Source organism: Manacus vitellinus, unplaced genomic scaffold, assembly GCF_001715985.3.
Source record: "Manacus vitellinus isolate BGI_N305 unplaced genomic scaffold, ASM171598v3 scaffold_84_pilon, whole genome shotgun sequence".
NCBI lineage: Eukaryota > Metazoa > Chordata > Aves > Passeriformes > Pipridae > Manacus > Manacus vitellinus.
This window is the reverse complement of record NW_021940840.1, coordinates 1,590,123-1,611,086: the sequence shown is the minus strand read 5'-3', so window position 1 is coordinate 1,611,086 and position 20,964 is coordinate 1,590,123. Positions and strand designations below refer to the sequence as shown.

Genomic DNA, 20,964 nt, shown 5'->3' with positions numbered 1-20,964 from the left:
GGTCACCCACACTCATCATACCCGGCAGCACCCACATCACCCCAGTGCAGGATCCCAAGGACTGATGCTGGTGCATGGGGGGCATGGCAGTGTTACCAAAGCTGCCATGGAGGAGAGCTCCTAGCTCCCTGTGCCCCAGGGCAAGGGGAATCAGTGGTGCTGTCAGATCAGTTAGCATCCATGTGTAGCCTTTGTGGGTGGACAGATGTCTTTTGGGGACCTTTTCTTGGCAATTTGTCTTCACTGCCTCAGGCAGGGGGGATTTCAGGTTGAAGGACTCAAAAGATCAGAAGAGCAATAGGAGTTGTGAACCACTGAACATCCAAGGAGTGAGGTCCCTGCCTTTGTGTAAGGCATGAGGAGAAAACAAGGGTGATTTTCTGCCCTTGACCTGTACTATGGTTATGTTATGGGTCATCGCCAAGGTAATATGACATTGGACACTGTGACCTGTAAGTTTTCTTCATGAAAATCCTGTTTATATCTTTATATCATCTCACAGTTATAAAACCTGCAAATGCAGAGAGGTAAACAGAGACATTTGAGGATACTGATTGTTCTAGCAAAGGGGTTTTACAGCCATTTCATGTGGGAATTGTACACCGTCGGAGCTGAGTACTGGACTTTACTATTTCTAAGAATCCACCTATTCCCTGTCCAAATAAGAAGCAGGGACAGAATAGAGTTATTTGCTCCATTTCCACATTTGCTCTATTTCCACATGAAGGGAATATTTCAGATGCAACCTGAAGTCAAGGGAATTGATTCAGACACTTTTTTAAGATGTACACAAGGTCTCCATCTCCTTATATCTGCTCCATCTCCTTATGTCCAAGAGAGACCCTTAGTCCCTTGAGCACTCTCAAGATAACCTTGGCATTGCACAAATGTCACTTTTTGAGGAGCAGATGAGTGGTGCAAGAGCTTTGGGGAGTAGAGTCCTGGATCCCTAAAGAGATGTGCTGACTGTACCACTGGCCAGCCCCCAGATCTGGCTGCTGCTGCAGTGCCTGTCCCTGTCCCGATATTTCAGTGTTTAATTAAGAGCTTATGTTCAAGCAATGAAGTAATCTGCTGTTATCTCCAGTGCTGCAGTCCCGTGATGCCAGATCCTCTTCTGAAGGCCCAGTTCTCAATCTCTGTATAATTTTTTCCTGGGGTTTGTCTTGAGTGTGTGATGCATTGAGGATGAGCTGGCAGCCTGTGTGGTATCCCAGCACCCGCTCTTGCAGCACAGCCCGGGCAGGATGATGGGTGACAGAAACCATCACGCACCAGCGCCAGCTCTTGTGAGCTGCGGCAGCACCATCTCTGCGCAGGGTGTGGGAGAGTTGGCTTCAAAACCTATAAATTGTGAGTATCCTTCTCCTGCTGGGCTCAGTGCTTGATGGTGGGGCAAAGCAGCTGCTCCACTTCACATGGAATGTCTGGGGGTGGGCTTTGCCCTTGCACAGAGAATGTGTTTAGCAGGAAACATGCTCCATTCCCAGGCATGCTGCATGCTACTAGAGAGGGTACTGTTGCCTGTGTGACCTGAACTTGGCTCTGAAGGTGCCCCCAGCCTTGGCTGGCAAGTCCTACATCCTGGTTTTTGGGAGCGTGGCATTTGCTGACACATCATCTGGAGAAGGAGAGCAGAGCCAGGCACATTTGACATGGTGATTTTGTCACGAGCTGTCATTTTTAATAGAATGATAGAATCACGGAATGATTTGGGCTGGAAGGGACTGTGAAGACCAACTAGTTCTGATCCCCTCCCATGGGCAGGGACACCTTCTACTAGATCAGGTGTCTCCAAGCCCCATCCAGCCTTGCCCTGAAAGGAGGGGAAGAAGTGGTCAATAGAAATGGTTTGGAGTCTCTCTGAGACCACCTGAAGTTGCTCTCATTGGGGTTTATAGTTGAGGCAGAATGGGAGTGCCTGGAGAATGCCTGGAAAGCACAGCTCTGGCAGGGCACAGTGAGCCCCGAAACGTGTCCCATGGTGGTGGATTTACTCTGTGCTGGCTTTGCGAAAATAAACCCTGATGGGGTAAACTGAGATTTCTGGCTGTGCTCACTGTACCTTGCTGCTCCCTCCAGCATCATCCCTTGATGCTTTTTTGGTTTCCACTGCTCCTGGAACTGTTGGCACCATGCAGCCCATACCAGGCTGTTCCCTGCCCTCAGTGCTCCTCTGCCTTGTGCCTCCAGCCCCTGAGCAGCACACTTTGAGGCATCACATGGTTTTGGGGTTGGGGAAGGCACACTCACTGCTCTCCCCTCGTCAGCTCAGCTCCTCCATGCCCCATGACCAGGCATCTTCATCTTACCCAGACTCCCCCAGGTTCAAGTTAGTTCTTGGCGCATGGCAATTCTCTCTTCCCATGTTAACTCAGTATTTTCCTGGTTTCTCTCATTTTAAGTAGTACACTTTCAATGATCTGATACCCATAATTTAAATTTAGCCTCTAGAAGGGCTCTGAGCCATACTGGAAACCCAGTTCTGTGATGAAGAAGTTTTTTAATTACCCTATTTTTTTAAAATAATGTCCATGGCCCTGCACTGCTGCCCAGCTACCTGCCAGCTCCTGCTCTGGGGTCTATGCCAACAATTCTAGCCTCATGTCTCAGGTACCTGCCCAAAAGCAGGCAGAGGCTCTGACTTGTCCCACAGGGCCGTGAATAGTGATGGAGAAGGAATAAGATTACAGAAGATGTAGTGGGGTGTTAAGGACTTACTGCTTGTGTGAATGGCATGAGGCAAAGCACAAGAGCATTGTGGCCACCGTGTGAAAACAACACGTAAGCCAACTGTGATGAATGGGGTTGGGATGCAGTTTCTGAGTGTGTGTGTAGGGTCCCAGCAGTGCTTGACCTAAAGGCTGAAAACCTGGCAGAAAAAAAAAATGAGTAAAAATTTATAGTCTTGTCAAGACTGTATTTTAAACAGTTCTGTGACTTTGGGGAGCTGACTCAGGATTTTTGAAAAGTGAGAGCTGGCAGTGCTGTGATGTATGTGGATGTTATGAGCACCTGCTCAGCTGGTTCCTCTGCTTTTTTCTACATTCTTATAAAATACTTACAGCCCTGGCCTCCTAGTCCCTAATATATATATATATATGTATAATGTGTGCATGTATGTATAGATATATATTAAAAATATACATAAGCACATATGTTTATGTATGGGATATGTTTATATATGTGATGCTGATGGCACAGGGCAAGCCGGCACATCTCTCTCTGTCTCTCTCTCATCTATTTTATCTATACCTATACATATCTATTTATATTTTTATCTATATAATCTATAATTATACTTATGTATCTATATCGATATCCATATCTCTATGTCCCTGAGGAGCTGTCTGCTGTCCAGATTTGTAGTCACATGCCTAAAACTTTCCAAACAGTTTGCTTTAAGGTCCAGGCTCTCTTCTAGCGGGATAGGACTGTCAAAGGGCTCGAGTGCGCTGGCCCCAGCCCCACTACCAATCAGATTTCAGAATTAGACTTGGGTTTATAAATATTTAATTTAAATGTCATTTTCCCTGATGGCAACTGAAGCAGTTTGCTGGATCAGCTCAGGTGCTGCTGAGCCCTGGATTCCTGGAGGGATCATCTCTTGGGAATGCAGGTTTCAGACCAGAGGACACCCCATGTAGGAACCAAGAGTGATGAGAAGGGGGAGATGGGGGGATAAAATGTTGGCAAGAGGCAAGTGGGAATTGCCTCCCACAGAGGCAAATGGTGAAGTGTGGAGGCTGAAATAGGAAGGGAGATGGCTTTATACCTCTTTTTCTTTTGCTCTGGACATTTGTCCAGCAGTGTTAGTGAGTCCCAAGCAATGCCAAGTCACATACTGGTGCCAGAGACCTGCTGCTTCCTGCATATGTTTTTCTGACTGAGGAAGAAGTGAAGAGAGCAGAGCTACATTTCCATCTTCATCCCTCTAGGTTCATATGCCCATGGACTAGTGAGCACTCCAAGTGCTCACCTGACCCAAATGTGCTCTGAAAAACAGAGCCCTGGGGCATCAACCAAGTGAGACATGGAGGTTGTTTCCTGCAGGGTGAATTCACTGATATCAATGTCACTGCTAGGGCTCAGAGCTGCTGGCTTTGCTTGTGCCATCCTGGTCTCATCCTGAGACATGTTCTGGCTCCGCAGTCTGGCTGCAAGGATGCTCAGCCTAATTCGCTGCAGATAAATCTGATTGACTATGAAATCATATGACATGAACCTCCTGTTTCTTTGGCCAAAAGTATTTCACCAGGACTGGCATAAATGGGCATTCATTATATTTCCTAATTCTGTCCTCCAAAATCCATGTCTGCTTCTCCCAGTGCCCTAGGAAAGCAGTACTCATGGAGAGCAACCTCTTCACTGGGTACCTGCAGCAGCTGGGCTGCTTCTCTAGAGCCCCAGGAATAGATTTGCATATAGCAGTATAGGTTTTTTTAATGCATGGTGCTGGCCCTGTTAGTTTGCATTAACTCCTGCAGCTGCAACAGAGCAAGAGAAGTTGCCGTTTTCCGCTAATTCAGCATTCATACATGGAAAATCACTTTCCTGGATCAGTACCCCCGGTGAATCCTGCCCTGGTGAGTGCAGAGATTTGGCTCTTTGGCAAAAAGCTACACCATCCCTTGCCCTGCTGAGCTGACACAAACAGCAGAAACCTGCAGGACTCCCAAGACAGCTGCCTGCTTCCAGCGCCTGGGTGGCCGTGGCCACTTGCTTTTCTCCCTTCCAAAATAAATGGCCTTCCCCCTGACTTGTTCTTCCATTGTCCTCTCAATGTTCTTGCAGTAAAAGTTTTGGGACAACAGATGAGGCTGGAAAGACTCAGGGCCCTTCTTTTGCTGTAGGTCTTATTTTTACCCTCTTTTTTGGCCTTTCCTTAACCTGTTTAGTTTATGAACTCTAATTTTTATCTTCTGTACAGCTTTTCCTGTTCATGACCTTTATAAGATGGGGAAAGCTCAATGATCTCCTTTGTACTTGAGACACTTCACCAATCTCTGGCACTTCCCTCTGGCTTGCTATAGAACTCACTGGGGTTTATTATTAATATTAATGGCTTCAGCTTTATGAAGTCCCTAGGAGATAAAGTGATGTTTTCCACTTTGTGATGTGAGAGCTCATCAGTGGCTTTCTCTGATGCTTCTGTGCCCAGTCTGCCTACCCCAGGCATGGGGCAATGGGCGGGGGTGCAACTGGGTGGATGAGTGGGGAGGATGGGTGAGTGCTGCCCTTCAGGGAGCTTGGATGAACATAGATTGATAGAATGATTTGGGTTGGAAAGGGCCTTAAAGACCATCTCATTCCAGCCCCTTGGCATGGGCAGGGACACCTACTAGACCAGGTTGCTCCAAGTCCCGTCCAACCTCGCTTTGAACACTTTCAGGGAAGGGGCAGCCACAGCTTCTTTGGCCTGTGCCAGGGCCTCAGCACTCTCACAGTAACTTCTGCATATCCTCACCTGGGTGACTGAGAAGAGCCCCTCTGTTCCCCACTGTCCTTGCTCCCACGTGTCCCTGGGTACTCTGGTCCCCAGAACAGGGATGGTTTGTTGTCAGACCTGTTCAGTGATGGACACATGAGAAAAATGGACCATCCTTGCTTCTGTTACCTAATGCTGAGGACTCACTCTACACTCAAAACCTCATATGGAAATAATTTTAGTATTTCTAGTTCTTTATTAATTGATCTTCATCTAATGAAGCAGCTTTATGCACCATGCAGTGTTGGCTTTCTCTTTCAGTTAATGTTACCTACAAACAACTAAAAAGGGTTTTTTGAAGTTTACCTGAACCCCAGAGGCCTTGGCGTGCCTCACATAAAGCTGCTTGAAGCTGTTTTCCACTGAACAGAACAAGAGCTGTGGCTGAGGGGTTGTTTTGCACCGATGACTCATGACTCTGCTTGCAAGAATATGTACTTTATGAATACAAAGTGCCCACTGCAGAAAGAACAGAGGGATAATGGGCTCAGGTAATCAAGCCAAGTTTGATATTAAATGTTTTATCTTCTCAGGGAAGCCAGCAAAAAATGTCTGTTCTGATGTCTGTCAGCTCCTTTCCAAGTTCAGGAGAGGAGGGAGAGACAGAATGGCAGCAAAACTTCTGGCTTCATTTTAATGAAGTTTTCTGTTTGTTCCTGCAGTTGAAGTGAAAATTGAAGTTGTGATACCTGAGAAGGAGAGAAGCAAGGAGGAGATGTCACCCAATGGGAAAGCCAGCCCTCTGATCTACAAAGTCAATGGAACTGCCCGGCACTACCACCTCGAGGAACATCCAATTGCCAGCAATCCCTACCACAACCCAAAGGACATGGTGGAAGCATCCGTTTGCCATGTGAAGGACCTGGAGAATGGACAGTAAGTGCCTAAACTTGTTGCAGATAAAACTTGAGAGACTTTATAACCCAATCTGAACACCTTGTCTTATTTTTAGAGTTTCTGGAGATAATAGTTGAACTTAGTAAAATAAACATTTTTTTTAGTCTTAAAAAATTATATCATGGACAAGTGACAACTGTTTTTTACCAGAAGGTCTGCTGTTCCCAGCATGGCCTGTGCTGGGACTTGTCTCAGAAAGAGGTGATGTTCTGTAGCAGAATTTCTCAGGAGGGTCTGCTCAGCTTGTGTTAGCCAACCCAGACAATTTTTTATAAATTTATAGCCTTAGTGATTTTACAAAGCAGCACAAGAAGTGCATGGGGGGAGCTGATGGGGCAGGCCGTGTGCTCCATCCTGGCTCCATCCTGGCTGCAGTGCCTGGCTCTTCCAGCTGAGCTCATCAATTTGCTCTTTCACTAAGGATGCAGTTTTTCAGATCTTTTGCAAATGAGAACACACTTCTGCTGGGCACATTCACTGCCCTGATTTAAGAGTTTTCTGAAGTCTAAAAAGTGGCTGTCCCCATCACTGTGCTTTACAGGCTGATGCCTCTTTTCTGGGGTAGAAGTACAGGTTCCATCAGGCTGACGGCCGACATCTCAGCGGGCTCCGTCCATGTGTGGAAGAAAATAGTTTGGAATAGCTTTCATTCCAGCAAGGGAGCAATGTCAGGTGTGTGGGACACACCAGGAGTCTGGCAGCTGTTTGCTTTAGATTGAAGTATTGCCTGTAGTAATATCCTAGAATAATCCATGTACTACGGGCTACTTTGGGCTAAACTTTAGGAGCTTCATGGGCCATAAATTCTTCTTATTAGGTAAGTTCATCCAGGAATGAATTAGTTTTTTTTCATTGCAATGGGAATTTATGTATTAGACCATTCTACAGAGGGATGCACTGGACTTTCTTGGATTAGGTCTTCATGTGATGAGGAGCAGCTTGTGTCCTGGTTCCGGCCAGGACAGGGTTAATTTTTACAGTAGCCAGGAGGGGCCATGACCAGGACCCAGAGGTTATTCTATAACACCTCATGTCATTTCTGGAGGCAGGGGGAAGAAGGGATTCCTTCCAGTGAGCAAGTGTGGCGGTAATGCTGGTTCTGAGATGGAGGGAGTGTTTTGGGTAATGCTGGTCCCATGGAAGGAGCAGTGGGGTAGCGTGGCTGAGATTGGGTCCAACTTGGTAGTGAGCATTTTTGCATGTAAATCACTCTCTCTTTTGTACACTTTTGTTACTGATATTGTTGCTGTTACTGTTCCTTTTCTTATCTCACAGCTGTTTTCCAATAAATTGTTCTATCTCAACCGGTGATCTTTACCTTTTGTGCCTCCAGTTCTTCTCTCCAGCCAGCCACAGGAGGGAAGGGGGAAGGAGAGAAGGGAGCGAGCAGCAGTGGGTTTTTAGTGGGAGCACTAAATTGGGGAATACCATTCCTAAACCATGACAGCTTTTTCAGTCTGTAGAAGGAGACTGAGGGGAGACCTCATCACAGTCTGCAGCTTCCTCGTAAGGGCCAGCAGAGGGGCAACACTGCTCTCTTCTCTGTGTGACCAGTGACAGGACCCGAGGGAATGGCTGGAGCTGTATCAGGAGAGGGTTAGGCTGGATATTAGGAAAAGGTTCTTCCCCCAGAGGGTGGTTGGGCACTGACCAGGCTCCCCAGGGCATTGGTCACATCCCCAAGGCTGTCAGAGCTCAAGGAGTGTTTGGACAACGCTCTCAGGCACAGGGTGGGATTGTTGGGGTGTCCTGCTGCAAGGCCAGGAGTAGGACTTGATGATGATCCTTGTGGGTCCCTTTCATCTCAGGATTCTATGACTCTTCAAGCTCTGCTGAGCCCAGAGAAGTGCTGGAGGGCCATTGGGACCTGGAGGCAAATGTCCTCCTCCAGTGAGAGGTGGGGATGAGGAGTCAGTGGAGATGCTCTGGAATGGAGGGCAAGCAAAGTGGCTGCAGTTTGTCCTGGGAGACAATGGGTAACCTACTGCCTCCTGTGCAGGTGGGTAGTGACAGCAAGAGGACCCAGGGCAGAGCACAGGCAGCAACTGGAATTGCCTCGAAGATGGAGTGAAGCAAAAAGGGGAGACTACCCCGGGAAATACTGGTTGCACAGGGACGGTACTGTTCCAGGGTCAAGATGTAGGCTAATGCCTGAACATCCGAGTGTCATGGAGGCTTCTGTGTCTGCTGACTTTGTGTTGGGGTGTTACTAGAAGAGTGTGCTCTGCTTTAGTATCCCAGAGCAAGAAGGATGTAGGAAAATTAGGTTGGTCTGCCCTTGTGAGACCCCACCTGCAGTACTACCTCCAGCTCTGGAGTACTCAGCACAAGAAAGACGTGGAGCTGCTAGAGAGGAGGCCACAGAGGTGCTCCAAGGGTTGGAGCCCCTCTGTTCTGGAGACAGGCTGGGAGAGCTGGGGGTGTTCAGCCTGGAAAAGAGAAGGCTCCAGGGAGACCTTAGAGCCCCTTCCAGTGCCTAAAGGAGCTCCAAGAGAGCTGGAGAGGGACTTGGGACAAGGGATGGAGGGACAGGACAAGGGGGAATGGCTTTACAGAGAAAGAGGGCAGGAATATTGGGAAGAAATTCTTCCCTCTGAGTGTGATGATGCCCTGGCATAGGCTGCCCAGAGAAGCTGTGGCTGCCCCATCCCTGCAAGTGTTCAAGGCCAGGTTGGACAGGGCAACCTGGTCTAGTGGAAGGTGTCTCTGCCCATGGCAGGGGGATGGAACAAGATGGTCTTTAAGGTCCCTTCCAACCCAAACCATCCTGTGATTTTGCGATTCTATGAATAGATTGAGTGGGAAGCAGGCTGTATGGTAGATGAAAAGATTTGGAGAGCTCTGCTGGCTGCAGGGAAGGTGAGGAGGAGCTGGTTGCAGCCTGTGAGAACACACATGGCTGCAGGTGGTCATAGCAGGGAACTCAGCTAAAACCTGGGCTAGGAACTGACATCGGTCTGGGAACCGGGCCCACACTTCAGTCTTGTGTGCATCAGCTGCTGAAACATGCTACCGACTGTGGCAGTAGATGTGCCACCACTAGACATTTTAGATTGAGAATAGCTGTTTTCTAGCAGGCTGAGTCCATATTAAGAGAGAGGTGCTGTGAGAGGGTCCCACAGCTCATGTAAAGCAATGGACCAGACCAAAGGAGTCCTCTTGCTTTGGTACCCAGAGGGATTTTCCAGGATGCTTCTCCCAGGTAGTGTGCTGGGCAGGGGTGTGCAAGGGCACGGCCGCAGCACTGGCACTGGGGTTCGGGCACCACTGCATTGTGTTAGTGGAGTCTGCAAGCACGGGGTATGTTTTCTGCCCATCCTTTCTGTCTTTCTGGTACCATCATGACCTCAGCAGTACCAGTAAAAGGTACTGATGGATAAACTGGTGCTGCTGCAGCCAGCCAGCCTCCCAGCAGGCTAAGTGGGGGGACAGAAAACAGCTCCCAGTGCTCCCACAGCTCTCGAGCAAAGGTCCTTTGCTGACCAGAGCTGAGTTTTAGCTGATGCTTCCCAAGTGGGGAGTGGATTGGGGCAACAGGACAAATTCCCAACTGAGTAAACAGTTTAGCAGGCTGCAGGACAGTGTAAATAATTCTCTGGATTTCTCTGGAGTGAGTGCAGGATTGGAACCTTGCAGGTGGCTGTGTGCTGCTTTGAAGACACCAGGTCTTGGTTTTGACTCTCTCAGCTCACACAGCTCCTTGGGTAAGCTGTAAACTCTTTCACTTATCTTATCTTCCCAGGGAGTTATGGTTGCCATTGAACAGGTTTAATCAGCTGAGGAATGCAGCTGGACTTGTACTGCTTGTGCTGAGGGAAGAGCTCCAAGTGCCAAGTGTCCTGCATGGAGAGCGGGCAGAGCTGCATCACTAGGGAGCAGGACTGCCAAGTTACTGGAACAAAATTGCTTCTGAGGGCAGGTGTGATGAACTCTGATGGTTTTCGCCCATGATGGCAAGGAAATCAGGAAATTGACAAGAAAATTGGGAAATTGAGCATTTGTCATTAGGCAGTTGATGCTGGTGGAGCAGGCACCTGCCCAAAGTCTTGTCCAAGGTGGGTTTGAAGGTGTGACAGGAGTGCTGATGGGCTGAGCCCCATTTTCATCTCCATGGAAACAGAGAGTGGGACAAGCATCTCTGTAGCCTGGGTTTAAGTGGTGGGATAGAGTTGGGATGTTACCTGAAGAGGAATGAGCATGCAAAGTCAGTCCCATTCTTCCAAGACCCTGGAACTTGGCATGCAGGAACAGCATTCCGGGATCACACTTGGCCAGTGGCCACCTTGAGCAGGTGGGGTTTGCTGTGGGCACAGTGGTATGTTTGGTAGCCCAGAGGCAACGTCAGCGCTGGCTGTAGATGAGATGATCCACTCCGTGCAACGGGAGCAACCAGGATTTCCAGATAAACATCAAACTGTGCGGGAATAGGCTTTCTGGCTGGAAGAGGGGAAGTTTCCAGGGGACAGCAGCTCTGTGCTCTATGTCCAGCTCCCTGCAGAATAAGGGCTCTCTCCTAGACCAGGTTGCTCAGAGCCCTGTCCATAGAATCTTAGAATATCCTAAGTTGGAAGGGACCCACAAGGATCATCATCAAGTCCTACTCCTGGCCCTGCAGCAGGACACCCCAACAATCCCACCCTGTCCCTGAGAGCGTTGTCCAAACACTCCTTGAGCTCTGACAGCCTTGGGGATGTGACCAATACCCTGGGGAGCCTGGTCAGTGCCCAACCACCCTCTGGGGGAAGAACCTTTTCCTAATATCCAGCCTAACCCTCTCCTGATACAGCTCCAGCCATTCCCTCGGGTCCTGTCACTGGTCACAGAGAAAAGAGATCAGAGCTGCTCCTCATGAGAAAACTGCAGACTGTGATGAGGTCTCCCCTCAGTCTCCTCCAGGCTGGAAAAAGCAAATGAAGATCCAAGGTCTAACCTGAAATCAATGTCCAACCTGACCTTGAATGTTTCCAGGGATGAGGCATCCACCACCGCTCTGGGCAACCTGTGGCAGTGCCTCACCACTCATTGTAAAAACTTCTTTCCTATATGTAAACTAAACTGATCCTCTTTTAGTTTAAGACTGTTCCCTCTGGTTCTATCAAAAACTGGGAGATGTCAAAGAGAACCTTCCATGAGAATGGCTCAAGGTTCGTTTGCTCCTGTGCAGAGCAGGGCTGAACCCAGCACTGAGGAGGTGAAGCCCCTTGGTGACTTACAGCTGAGGCCCGGAGCCTGGTGCTAGGAGAAGGTTGCTGTGTGAGCTTCACTCTGCAAAAACAGCTAAGGGAAACATCAAGGAGGTCACACACGGGTGTCTGCTGTCGTGAGGGATTTATCAGCAAAAGGTGACCCATGTTGTTGACCCTGTGACATGGCCAGGACCAGAGCACAAACCCCTGAGGTGTGGGAGGCAGACTCCAAGGGGCAGAGTCGCCCCTCCTGGTTTTCAACTCTGAGACATGTTGTGTTTGCTTTCAAAGACTGAATACAAGCCTGGCAGGGACCTGCTTATCCACTGGGGCCAGGAGGGGAGGGGAGGTTGCAGTAAAACCAGTTTGGGTTCTTGCTCCCACTACCAGCTTCCCCAGCAGCTGGGGAGGTGCTTTGGGCTTCCTCTTGACACAGTGATGGATTAAGATGCTGCCACTCAGCTTGGATGTGCCCCACACTGGGGACAACAGATCCACCTCCAAAACTGACCTGGTGACAAGGACTGACCCACACCTGTAGTCACCTGGAGCAAGTTGAAGGAGGCAGGGAACTGGCAGGACCAGGTCTGGGTTGTAGGGTGAGAGGGTGGCATCTGCTGTGAGGTGGATGCTCTGTCATCTTTTTCCATACTTCTCCTCCCCAGGATGAGGGAAGTGGACCTGGGCTGTGGGAAGGCTCTGCTCATCAAGGAGAGTGGTGAGTTCCACGCCGTGGGACACAAGTGTCCCCACTATGGGGCTCCACTGGTCAAAGGTTAGTCTGCATCCTGTCCTGGGAAGCAACTGAGGACATCACAGGGTGGGCAAAGGACAGCCCAGTGTTCACCCTGTGCTGCTGGGCACAGGGCAGTTCCATGCCACACACTTAGCATCACCTGGGCATCTTCTGGCTGGAGAAGGCACGGGCAGCAGGCTGGGGTTGCACAAACCTCCCCAGAGCACTTTACCACAGCTCTGGTTGCAGTTGACACCAGCTGCCACTGTTGGTCACAGGGCTGGGGCTTCTGCTAGTGACTGTAAATCAAAAGGAGGAATCTATTTGGGCTGATGAGATCCTTTCAGTAGCAAGAAGAATGTTGCTCATGTTATTGACTGAAGTGGGATGAGGTGTGGGGGTTTCCCATCTTGGCATTAAAAATATGCATCCTGGCACTTTCTCAGCATCGGCTTCAGGCAGGTCCCTGCCCAGAACCTAAGCAGCAGCATCAGGCAGTGCTGGTCTGACTGTGTGTGGAAGTGCATCACCCAAACTGAAGTTGGGAGGACTCTTTACTGGAAGTGGGATGCTGGGGAAGACAGCCAGAGCATTGCACTGTGTGTCCTCTGGGCATCACTGGCCCAGCAGCAGTGCTGGCTGTAGCAGCCATGCTCTCAGCCCCTCACCTGGGGCGAGAGCCAGTTGAGCAGGACAGAAGAGCCCCATGCTGCCCTGGAGGTGAGAGTTCACCTGCCCTTTCAGAGACCTGTGGGTACATTCCTCAGACTGGCTGTCACACAGGGATCTCACTGGAGAATCTGCTGCAGCAGTAAGTGCAGGGGCTGCCCTTCCATCCCCACATGTGGTGATGATGACACTGCTGTGCCTCAGGCACAAGCTCAATACCGGTCTATGGCCACATGGTAGCCAATGCTCTGCCCCAGCACTGTAGCAGGGAAAGCTAAAGTCCAAGGTAGCAGCTTCTGAGCAAACACCTGGAGAAATGAACGCATGGCTTTGGGCATGCTTGTGCCTTCCAGGTGTGTGCAGGCACCTTGCTGTGTCAGAGTCTGCTCTGGAACACACGTGCTCTAAATCAGTGATGCTCTGAGGCACTGCCTCCTCTGGGTGCTACGGGGGCTTAAAAGGATGATGAGACTGTGGAGATGACAGCCTCATCCTGGCTGGAGATGGAGGCTATATCCCAGGCAGAGCAGACAGCTTTGGAGCTGTGCCCAGAGATGTGGGGGATGTTGCCATCCAGGGCATTTTAGAAGGGATTGCCCATATAGGATCCCAGTTGGTCCCAAACAGATGAGCCTGTCCAATGTGCATGTTGAGAGAAGTCCAGTGTTGCCCATCCAGGTCCACATCAGCTGACATGTGTCCTGGAGGAGAGGTGCCATCCCAGAGAATGGCAGGCATCTGCAGGGCAGCATCAACCCTGCTCTGCTGTGTTCCCTGCAGGGGTTTTGTCCAAAGGAAGAGTCCGCTGTCCCTGGCATGGAGCTTGCTTCAACATCGGCACAGGTGACATTGAGGACTTTCCCGGCTTGGATAGTTTACCCAGGTTCCAGGTGAGACCCTTGTCCTTGCAGCAGCAGAGGAAACACAGAATCACAGGATGGTTTGAGTTGGAAGGGACATTGAAGACCATCTTGTTCCACCCCCTGCCATGGGCAGAGACACCTTCCACTAGACCAGGGTGCTCCAAGCCCCATCCAACCTGGCCTTGGACACTTTCAGGGATGGGGCAGCCACAGCTTCTCTGGGCAACCTGTGCCAGGACCTCATCACCCTCAGAGGGAAGAATTTCTTCCCAACATTCCTGCTCTCTCTCAGTGGGAAGCCATTCCCCCTTGTCCTGTCATTCCAGGCCCTTGTCTCAAGTCCATCTCCAGCTCTCTTGGAGCTCCTTTAGGCACTGGAAGGGGCTCCTAAGAACTGAACAATTCCAGGCTGAACAATCCCAACCCTCCTCAGGGCTACTCTCGATCCCTTTATCCCCAAGCCTGGGTTGATGTTGTAGATTGCTCCAACCCACGTGCAGCAAGTATTTGGCCTTGTTGAACCTCATGAGGTTCCCATGGGGTCACTTTTCCAGCCTGCCCAGGTCCCACTGGATGGATCCCTTCCCTCTAGAGCATCAACCACACCACTCAGATTAGTGTCACCCACAAAATGTCTCTTTGTTTTGGGATAAGCAATGTTCTTTATGGCATGGAGCGAATGTTTTCCGAGGATGTGCTGGTGTGGGTAGTGGAGAGCAGCACCTTCACCTAGCTTCTTCCTCCCTTGCACCCACCCATGGGCATCAGACACCTCCTGCGACCCTGGGGGAGTAGGTGCCCAGTCTCGAGTAGGAGTGGGCTGGGAATGAGAAACCATAAGTAAACCTGGGATGGAAATTAAGTTGTACACTGAGCGTCAGTGCATGGTTGGTACGAGACAGGAGACATCCCACAACCTTGAGCTGGGATGAGCCCTGCTATGGCCTGAGCTGCTCTTGCAGGCAACCTGCTGCCATTGCTGCTCCATCTGTTAGCTGTTGCCCAGAGGGAGCCCTCACTGTCCTGCAACCTGCTGCTGTTCTGTCACCCTCAGGTGAAGATTGAGAAGGAGAAGGTGTACATCCGAGCAAGCAAGCAGGTAATGGGCCACTGACATCCCAAAACCAAGGCTGATGCTTTTGGGTTTTGCTCTATGTGCATGGGGGTGGGGGAAATGCTTTTCCTTTGGTCCTGTGGCAGGAAAGCCATGCCTGGGCAGAGGGATGTGTGAGTATCTAGCATGGGTGAACCAAAGGTTTCAGATCTTTCGAGTGTTTGTCCTGAACTTGTCCTATGTTTCCTTAAGCTCAGAGCAACTTTTAATTTGTCCATGGAAACAGGCCTCTTCCACCAGCCTTTGGGCCTTGTCTGAATGTGGCATAGTGATGCCAAAGGCCACCTGTGCTCCCTTTTGAGCCCAGACATCAGCTCCTGCTAGGGAGGAATCTGGTGTGTGGGCAGAGAGGGCTCTCATCCCCTGACAGGATGCAGAATGAAGCCCATTCAGGCCACTGCAATCTTTCTTTCCATGAAAAGCCTTCTTTTGGTGCTCCTTTGCATGTGTATATGCGCAGATCCAGTGGCTCAGAGCCTGATGGACCCTTACAGGGTCCAATCTGGGGGATTGGACAAGTCCATCAGCTTTGGATATCAGGTATACAAACTCTGCTCAGGTGCAGGATAAAATTCCTGATAGAACTTCTTCATTCTCACTTCATCTGTTGGTGCAGAATTGCACAAGAACACACCTGGACTGCTTTTTCTATTCCCCCTCTCCTCCCAGCTCTGTGGGGTGAGAGTTCACCTGCCCTTTCAGAGACGGATTGGATGGATTTGCAGAAGATGGTGGATTTATTTTAATTTAGTACCTTGTAAAGTGTAGTACACCGGACATTGGAATGGTGTTTGGATGAGCAGGGGTTTGAGTCCTTGTTCAGTACAAGGACCCAGTTGTTCCCTTCCTATCCAAGCTGGTTTATGACACTACTGCAGTTGTCCCCATCCCTGCCTGCCTGCCCAGGTTAATGTTGAATAAAGATAATGGCTTTCCTTTTTGGTGGTGGCACAGGCTCTTCAGACACAGAAGAGGACAAAGATGATGGCAAAGTGCATCTCCTTGAGCAACTACAACCTGAGCAGTACCAACGTGCTGATCATCGGTGCAGGTAAGGATGGCGTGTGCTGGGACCACCATGTGTGTCTCCTTCCCAGCAGGGGTGCAGGGAGCAGAGTGTCTGTGTGCTGTGTCACCCCCTCCTGCGTCCCTCCTGTGCAAAGGGTCAGACTAGAGGTTCTTCCTGAGCCTTTTTGTCTTACATGCTGATGATCCAAAGGTGCCCTGTGCTCCCGTCTGTGGAGCTTTGTTGCTGTCCTTTGGAGTGGGTGCCCTGAACCCTCTTCCTGCTACACCCTTCCCAAGTATATCAGCAACCCCAGATTTCCACAGCTAATGAGTGTAAAGTCCTCTCAGGTGTCCCTGTAATGTGGATACACTTTTTTCTCTTGGACCTTGTACATCACTGTCTCATCCGATTACAGCTCCAAAGTTCTCACCTCAAGGTGCTTCTCTGAAGATAAATTCTTCCACTTTCTCAACAAATATCAAATCCCTTCCAAAATAGCAAAGCTGCCAATCTGTTTTTTGTTTTCTCTTGTCCCATCTTCATTTGTGTATTGCCATTTTTTTAGAAAGCCTGATGGGGTGAAGCCCATCTACTGAATTTCTGGGTTGAATTAGATGCCAAGGCTTGACCACGTTGTGGTGAAATAGAGGGTGCTGGACCTGGGACTGCGAGGGAATGGCTGCTCCTGGCACATGGGTGTTGTTCTTAATGGATTATAGCCCCCAGGTCACCAGATCCAAGCTGTAGAAATTGGGATCATCTAAGTTACATCTCACAGCCTGAGCAAAGGGGAAAAACAGCCTAACTGGCTTTTCTGTTGCTGCTGGGTGACATTTTTCCCTTCCTTGTGCTCTTGTTGCCTGAAAGCTGGGGTGTAAAGTATATGCTGCTCCCTGAGGTCAACTGGAATGTCCTGGCGTGTGGCAGGACTGGACAGTCATCACAATCTCAGTGAAGTCACTCCACAGGCAACATTAGCCACTGCTGAAGGAACTTTCTCAGGCTTTACCAGCTAAAGACCAAAGTCTGTTTTGGTGGATGGGAAAGGTGATTTCAAATCTGGGGTTGTGGGGAGTGTTGGTAAGAGAATGCCATCCAGCCCTACAGCAAGGGCCAAGATCCAGCCATGCCCAGCAGAGCTGAGGGCAATCGACTGCGGCCCCTTGCTCATTTGAGGGTCATCCTGGCATCAGTGCAGCATCAGCTCTGGCTCAGCTTGCTCCTGGCTTCATGCACAGGATGTCCACCCACCTGTCTCTTCTTCTACTGTCCCCTGCCTCCATCAATGAGAGCATCTTGTTGAGGGACCAAACCATGATACTGTCCAGGTCCATCTCTTTGGTGTTACAGAAATCATGTCCCTAGAAACACTTATTATCAAACAAGGCTTCCTTGGCTGAGAAGAGACTCAAGACTTCTCACCTGAGCTCTCCAGTCTCACAATTAGGCCAAGGAAGAAGGGATGTTCCCATCAGGCTGCCTGGATGCAGAGGAACAGCATGCCCCTAGGAAGCTTTTTGTTTGACTTAGCCCTTTTTTTTTCTGTGATTGAAACAAGCAAACAAAAAACCCTTAAAGAAATAGCATGGGAAATGCTCTACAGTGAGTCACACAACCAACAGTTTGGCTGTGGAGAAGGGAGGGCTCTCTGCCCTCCATGCTTGGCCATAAATTTACCAGGAGCTGGGTGTGCAGACCCTTCTCCGACTAAAGAAGTCCAAGGGTCTGAGCAGCTGCTTCTGCCCCGGAGCTTGTGAGAGGCATGTAGGCATTAGCAGCACTCCTCAGGTGTGGTCTTTGTGGTTTTGTGACACTTTAGGGACAGACAAGAGGATTAATGGCACACTTCTTAGACAGAGGGTCCCTTCTCTTGCCTGCTGCATCCGCCCTGACCAGCTTCCTGTGTGAGCTGTTCAACTTAGGAAGGGCAGTGAAGTGAGGCCAGGGCTGGTGGAGATGGTGATTTTGGACTCAGCCCTGGCAGCTTTAGCAGTAAAGGGCTCAGATCTGCCAATGCCCCATACACATGGCTGTCATTGGTCTCCTTCTCCCTTAGGGGCAGCTGGGCTGGTCTGTGCAGAGACCTTGCGCCAGGAAGGTTTCTCTGACCGGATTGTGATGTGCACAATGGACAGACACTTGCCCTACGACAGACCAAAGCTCAGTAAGGTTTGTATCACTCTGGGTATGCCATATTCCTCCCCAGTTTTAAGGTTTGCTCTAGGACCTTTCCCCACTGTTATTCATTGCAGCAGCATGATTCTCTCTCCTTATTCATAATTTCTCTGTTCTCCTTGAATTTTCTTTCCTGTTTGTGACTGAAATATGAAACGCAAAAAAGGAGTTGTTCAAACTCTGAACTACGAGCACTCCAGCACAGAAACAAGGGCGTTCTTCCCTGTGAGGGTGGTGAGGCCCTGGCACAGGCTGCCCAGAGAAGCTGTGGCTGCCTCATCCCTGGAAGTGTCCAAGGCCAGGTTGGATGGGGCTTGGAGCAACCTGGTCTGGTGGAAGGTGTCCCTGCAGATTGGAACGAGGTGAGCTTTAATGTCCCTTCCAAGCCAAGCCACTCAGGGATTTATATGATTCTTCACAGGTCTAGCAGTAGCTGTCTTAGCCAGCTTCTACCTGGGTAGATCTTAATGTGTGTCTGGATCAAAATCTTAAAGGCAATGAAATGAGGCATGTGGAAAAATGGTGTTGTTTACCATGTTTTTTTATGAGTACATGGTTCTTGCTGCCCAGGGATGCTCCATGCCATAATGATGATGATTCTCAATCATCCGTGGGGGATGGTACTCCACATGTGAGTCTTAGACTGGCTTTTCTTCTCTCTCTTAAATAGTAAGAACATTTCACATGCCAAAGGTGTTGTACATGATCTGTTAAACTCTCCACTAAACACCTCTGTCCGTAGTTGCTTTTAGAAGGTGCACAAAACCCATGGAAGAGAAAGCTGAATTTTTGGGAACAGGCTAGGAGAAAAATGGGATTTTTCTTAATCCTTTTGTGAGTGGGACTAATCATGTACAGAGTTACTGCAGGAGGAGCGCACAATGCTGTAAGCAGCAGACTTCTTACTGCCTGAAACGGCAGCACTGCCCTTCCTCTGCCCTGCCGAAAGCTTGTTATCAGTCTGTCCCCAGGTCCTGCCAAACTGTTCCTCTTTGTCCCTTTGGACCGTGACCACCTCCCTGGTGTGTTGCCATGTCTCTGTTGCCATCTCCAGAGCACCAGGCAGCAGCAAAACCTATGGTGGTAGTGCACTGCTCTATGTTGCCCTTCCTGGCACAATGAGGTTGGGTATTCCTCTCTGTAAACATGGAGTATTTAAAGAATTTGCAGTAAAACATGTATGACCCTGCCCCTGCCTCGAGTTCTTCAATGCAGGTCTCTCCTCAGCAGAGCATTGACTGAAGTCAGAGGCTCATCCCAGCCCCTGACCAAGCCACCTCTGGGGATAAGGGTCTTGCACATCCATCCCCGTGGGCAGATGGGAAAGCCCTTGATTCCTGCATCCCTTATCCCTCCTAGGTCAAGGCCAAATGTCATGCCTGTTTGGCACAGGTAGATGCTGCAGCTCAGTGCTGTGTGATAAATTGCAGGGCTTGACTGTTCCCGGTACGTTGCAGGCAAGGAGGGGTACACTGGAGCAGGGAGCAGCCTGCACAGTCAGCAGGTCACCTGATGCTCAGCTTGTCCTCAGCCTAAGTCTGAGCTTGTCTCCACAGAGTCAGAAGGGCAGATGAACTTGGGCTCAACCCTGCATATAAAGATAATGTACATCTCACCCCAGTGATCAGGGAAGGCTGGGAAGAGCAAGAAGCTCTTACAGCTGAAGATGAGCAGATACAGGCCCGTGCCCTGCTTCAGCTTTTGAGGGAACTTGTGCAGCGTTACTTGGGTGCTTTTGAAAGTGTGTCCTTGTATGTTAATGTTGCATGTTCTTATTGCTCTTCTACCTTCCCTTTCCCCTGGTAACTGATTGTTTTCCAAGTAATCATAGAGTGGTTTGGGTTGAAAGGGACTTTTGAAGGTCATCTGGTCCATCCCCCTGCCATGGGCAGGGACACCTTGTACTAGACCAGGTTGCTCCAAGTCCCGTCAGCCTGGCCTTGGACACTTCCAGGGATGGGGCAGCCACAGCTTCTCTGGGCAACCTGGGCCAGCGTTTTACCACCCTTATACAATGACACTCCTGTGAACCTGTTTGTGCTGTGAGGAGCTGCAGTTATGGCTGCTTTGCCAACTCTCAAAAGCACTTACTGCCTCAACTGGTCAGTAGCAGCCCTACACTGAGGCAGCAGAGAAGGAACCAGAGCCCAGATCGGCCTCTTGTAACAACTTTTACTTGAAGAGGCTTTAATTCCAGCCTCTAGAACTGCTCCCTTAACCTGTGCCATAAGTGCTGACTTCAGGCTAGTACTGACTTCTGTTGGTAACAGCGGCTTCTTCACTCACCTGTTCAACGCCCAGCAGTTGATGGAAAAATGGCTTTTTTTTTTTGCAGTCAATGGATTCCCACCCTGAGCAGATTGCCCTGCGCCCCAAGGAGTTCTTCTGCACCTATGACATCGAAGTCCTGACTGAAATGCAGGTAAGAAGAGTCCTGTGTGTTCCTGTAGGCTGTCGCCAGCAAGCACTGGTACGCAAAGGTCGTATTTAGGGAATGTGTCTCTGTTCTTGGCTCACTGGATGCCATTGCATAAATTCTGGGTCTACCCCAGCCCCCTGTTCTGTCCCCCAGAGCACAGGTTGCCTGTGGTTGTTCAAAACACAGCTAATGCAATGCTCCTGTGGCGGGAAGGACACCCTGGGTGTGACTATGGTGTGGCCATAATTTCTTACCTGCCATTTGCCAGCACCCTCACATGGATCTGGGGTGGCCAATTGCCCTCTGATTAGGATAATCAGCCTTCAAGCAGCAGAGACAGTGGCTTAAACATTTCTCTCCATTATCTTATTTATATTGGGAGATCTTCAAGGATCTGTGAAAAGGTAA

The 20,964-nt window shown here is 49.7% G+C and overlaps 1 protein-coding gene and 1 long non-coding RNA gene across 3 annotated transcripts in view; one reads left to right on the top strand and one right to left on the bottom strand.

The window, feature by feature from the left end:
- AIFM3 (apoptosis inducing factor mitochondria associated 3) overlaps window positions 1-20,964 on the top strand; it is a 51,243-nt gene that overhangs the window by 13,585 nt on the left and 16,694 nt on the right. For both annotated transcript variants that reach the window (XM_018085668.3, XM_018085667.3), the window contains exons 3-9: window positions 6,151-6,364; window positions 12,237-12,346; window positions 13,757-13,866; window positions 14,894-14,938; window positions 15,908-16,004; window positions 18,019-18,131; window positions 20,473-20,559. In XM_018085668.3, the coding sequence (XP_017941157.1) occupies window positions 6,151-6,364; window positions 12,237-12,346; window positions 13,757-13,866; window positions 14,894-14,938; window positions 15,908-16,004; window positions 18,019-18,131; window positions 20,473-20,559 (776 nt within the window). The remainder of the gene's footprint in view (window positions 1-6,150; window positions 6,365-12,236; window positions 12,347-13,756; window positions 13,867-14,893; window positions 14,939-15,907; window positions 16,005-18,018; window positions 18,132-20,472; window positions 20,560-20,964) is intronic.
- LOC115307997 lies at window positions 6,132-20,523 on the bottom strand. The gene is made up of 3 exons (XR_003916353.1): window positions 20,424-20,523; window positions 17,640-17,775; window positions 6,132-6,177 (listed from the first exon to the last, which is right to left on the bottom strand). It is a non-coding gene; the product is annotated as an uncharacterized LOC115307997 (long non-coding RNA).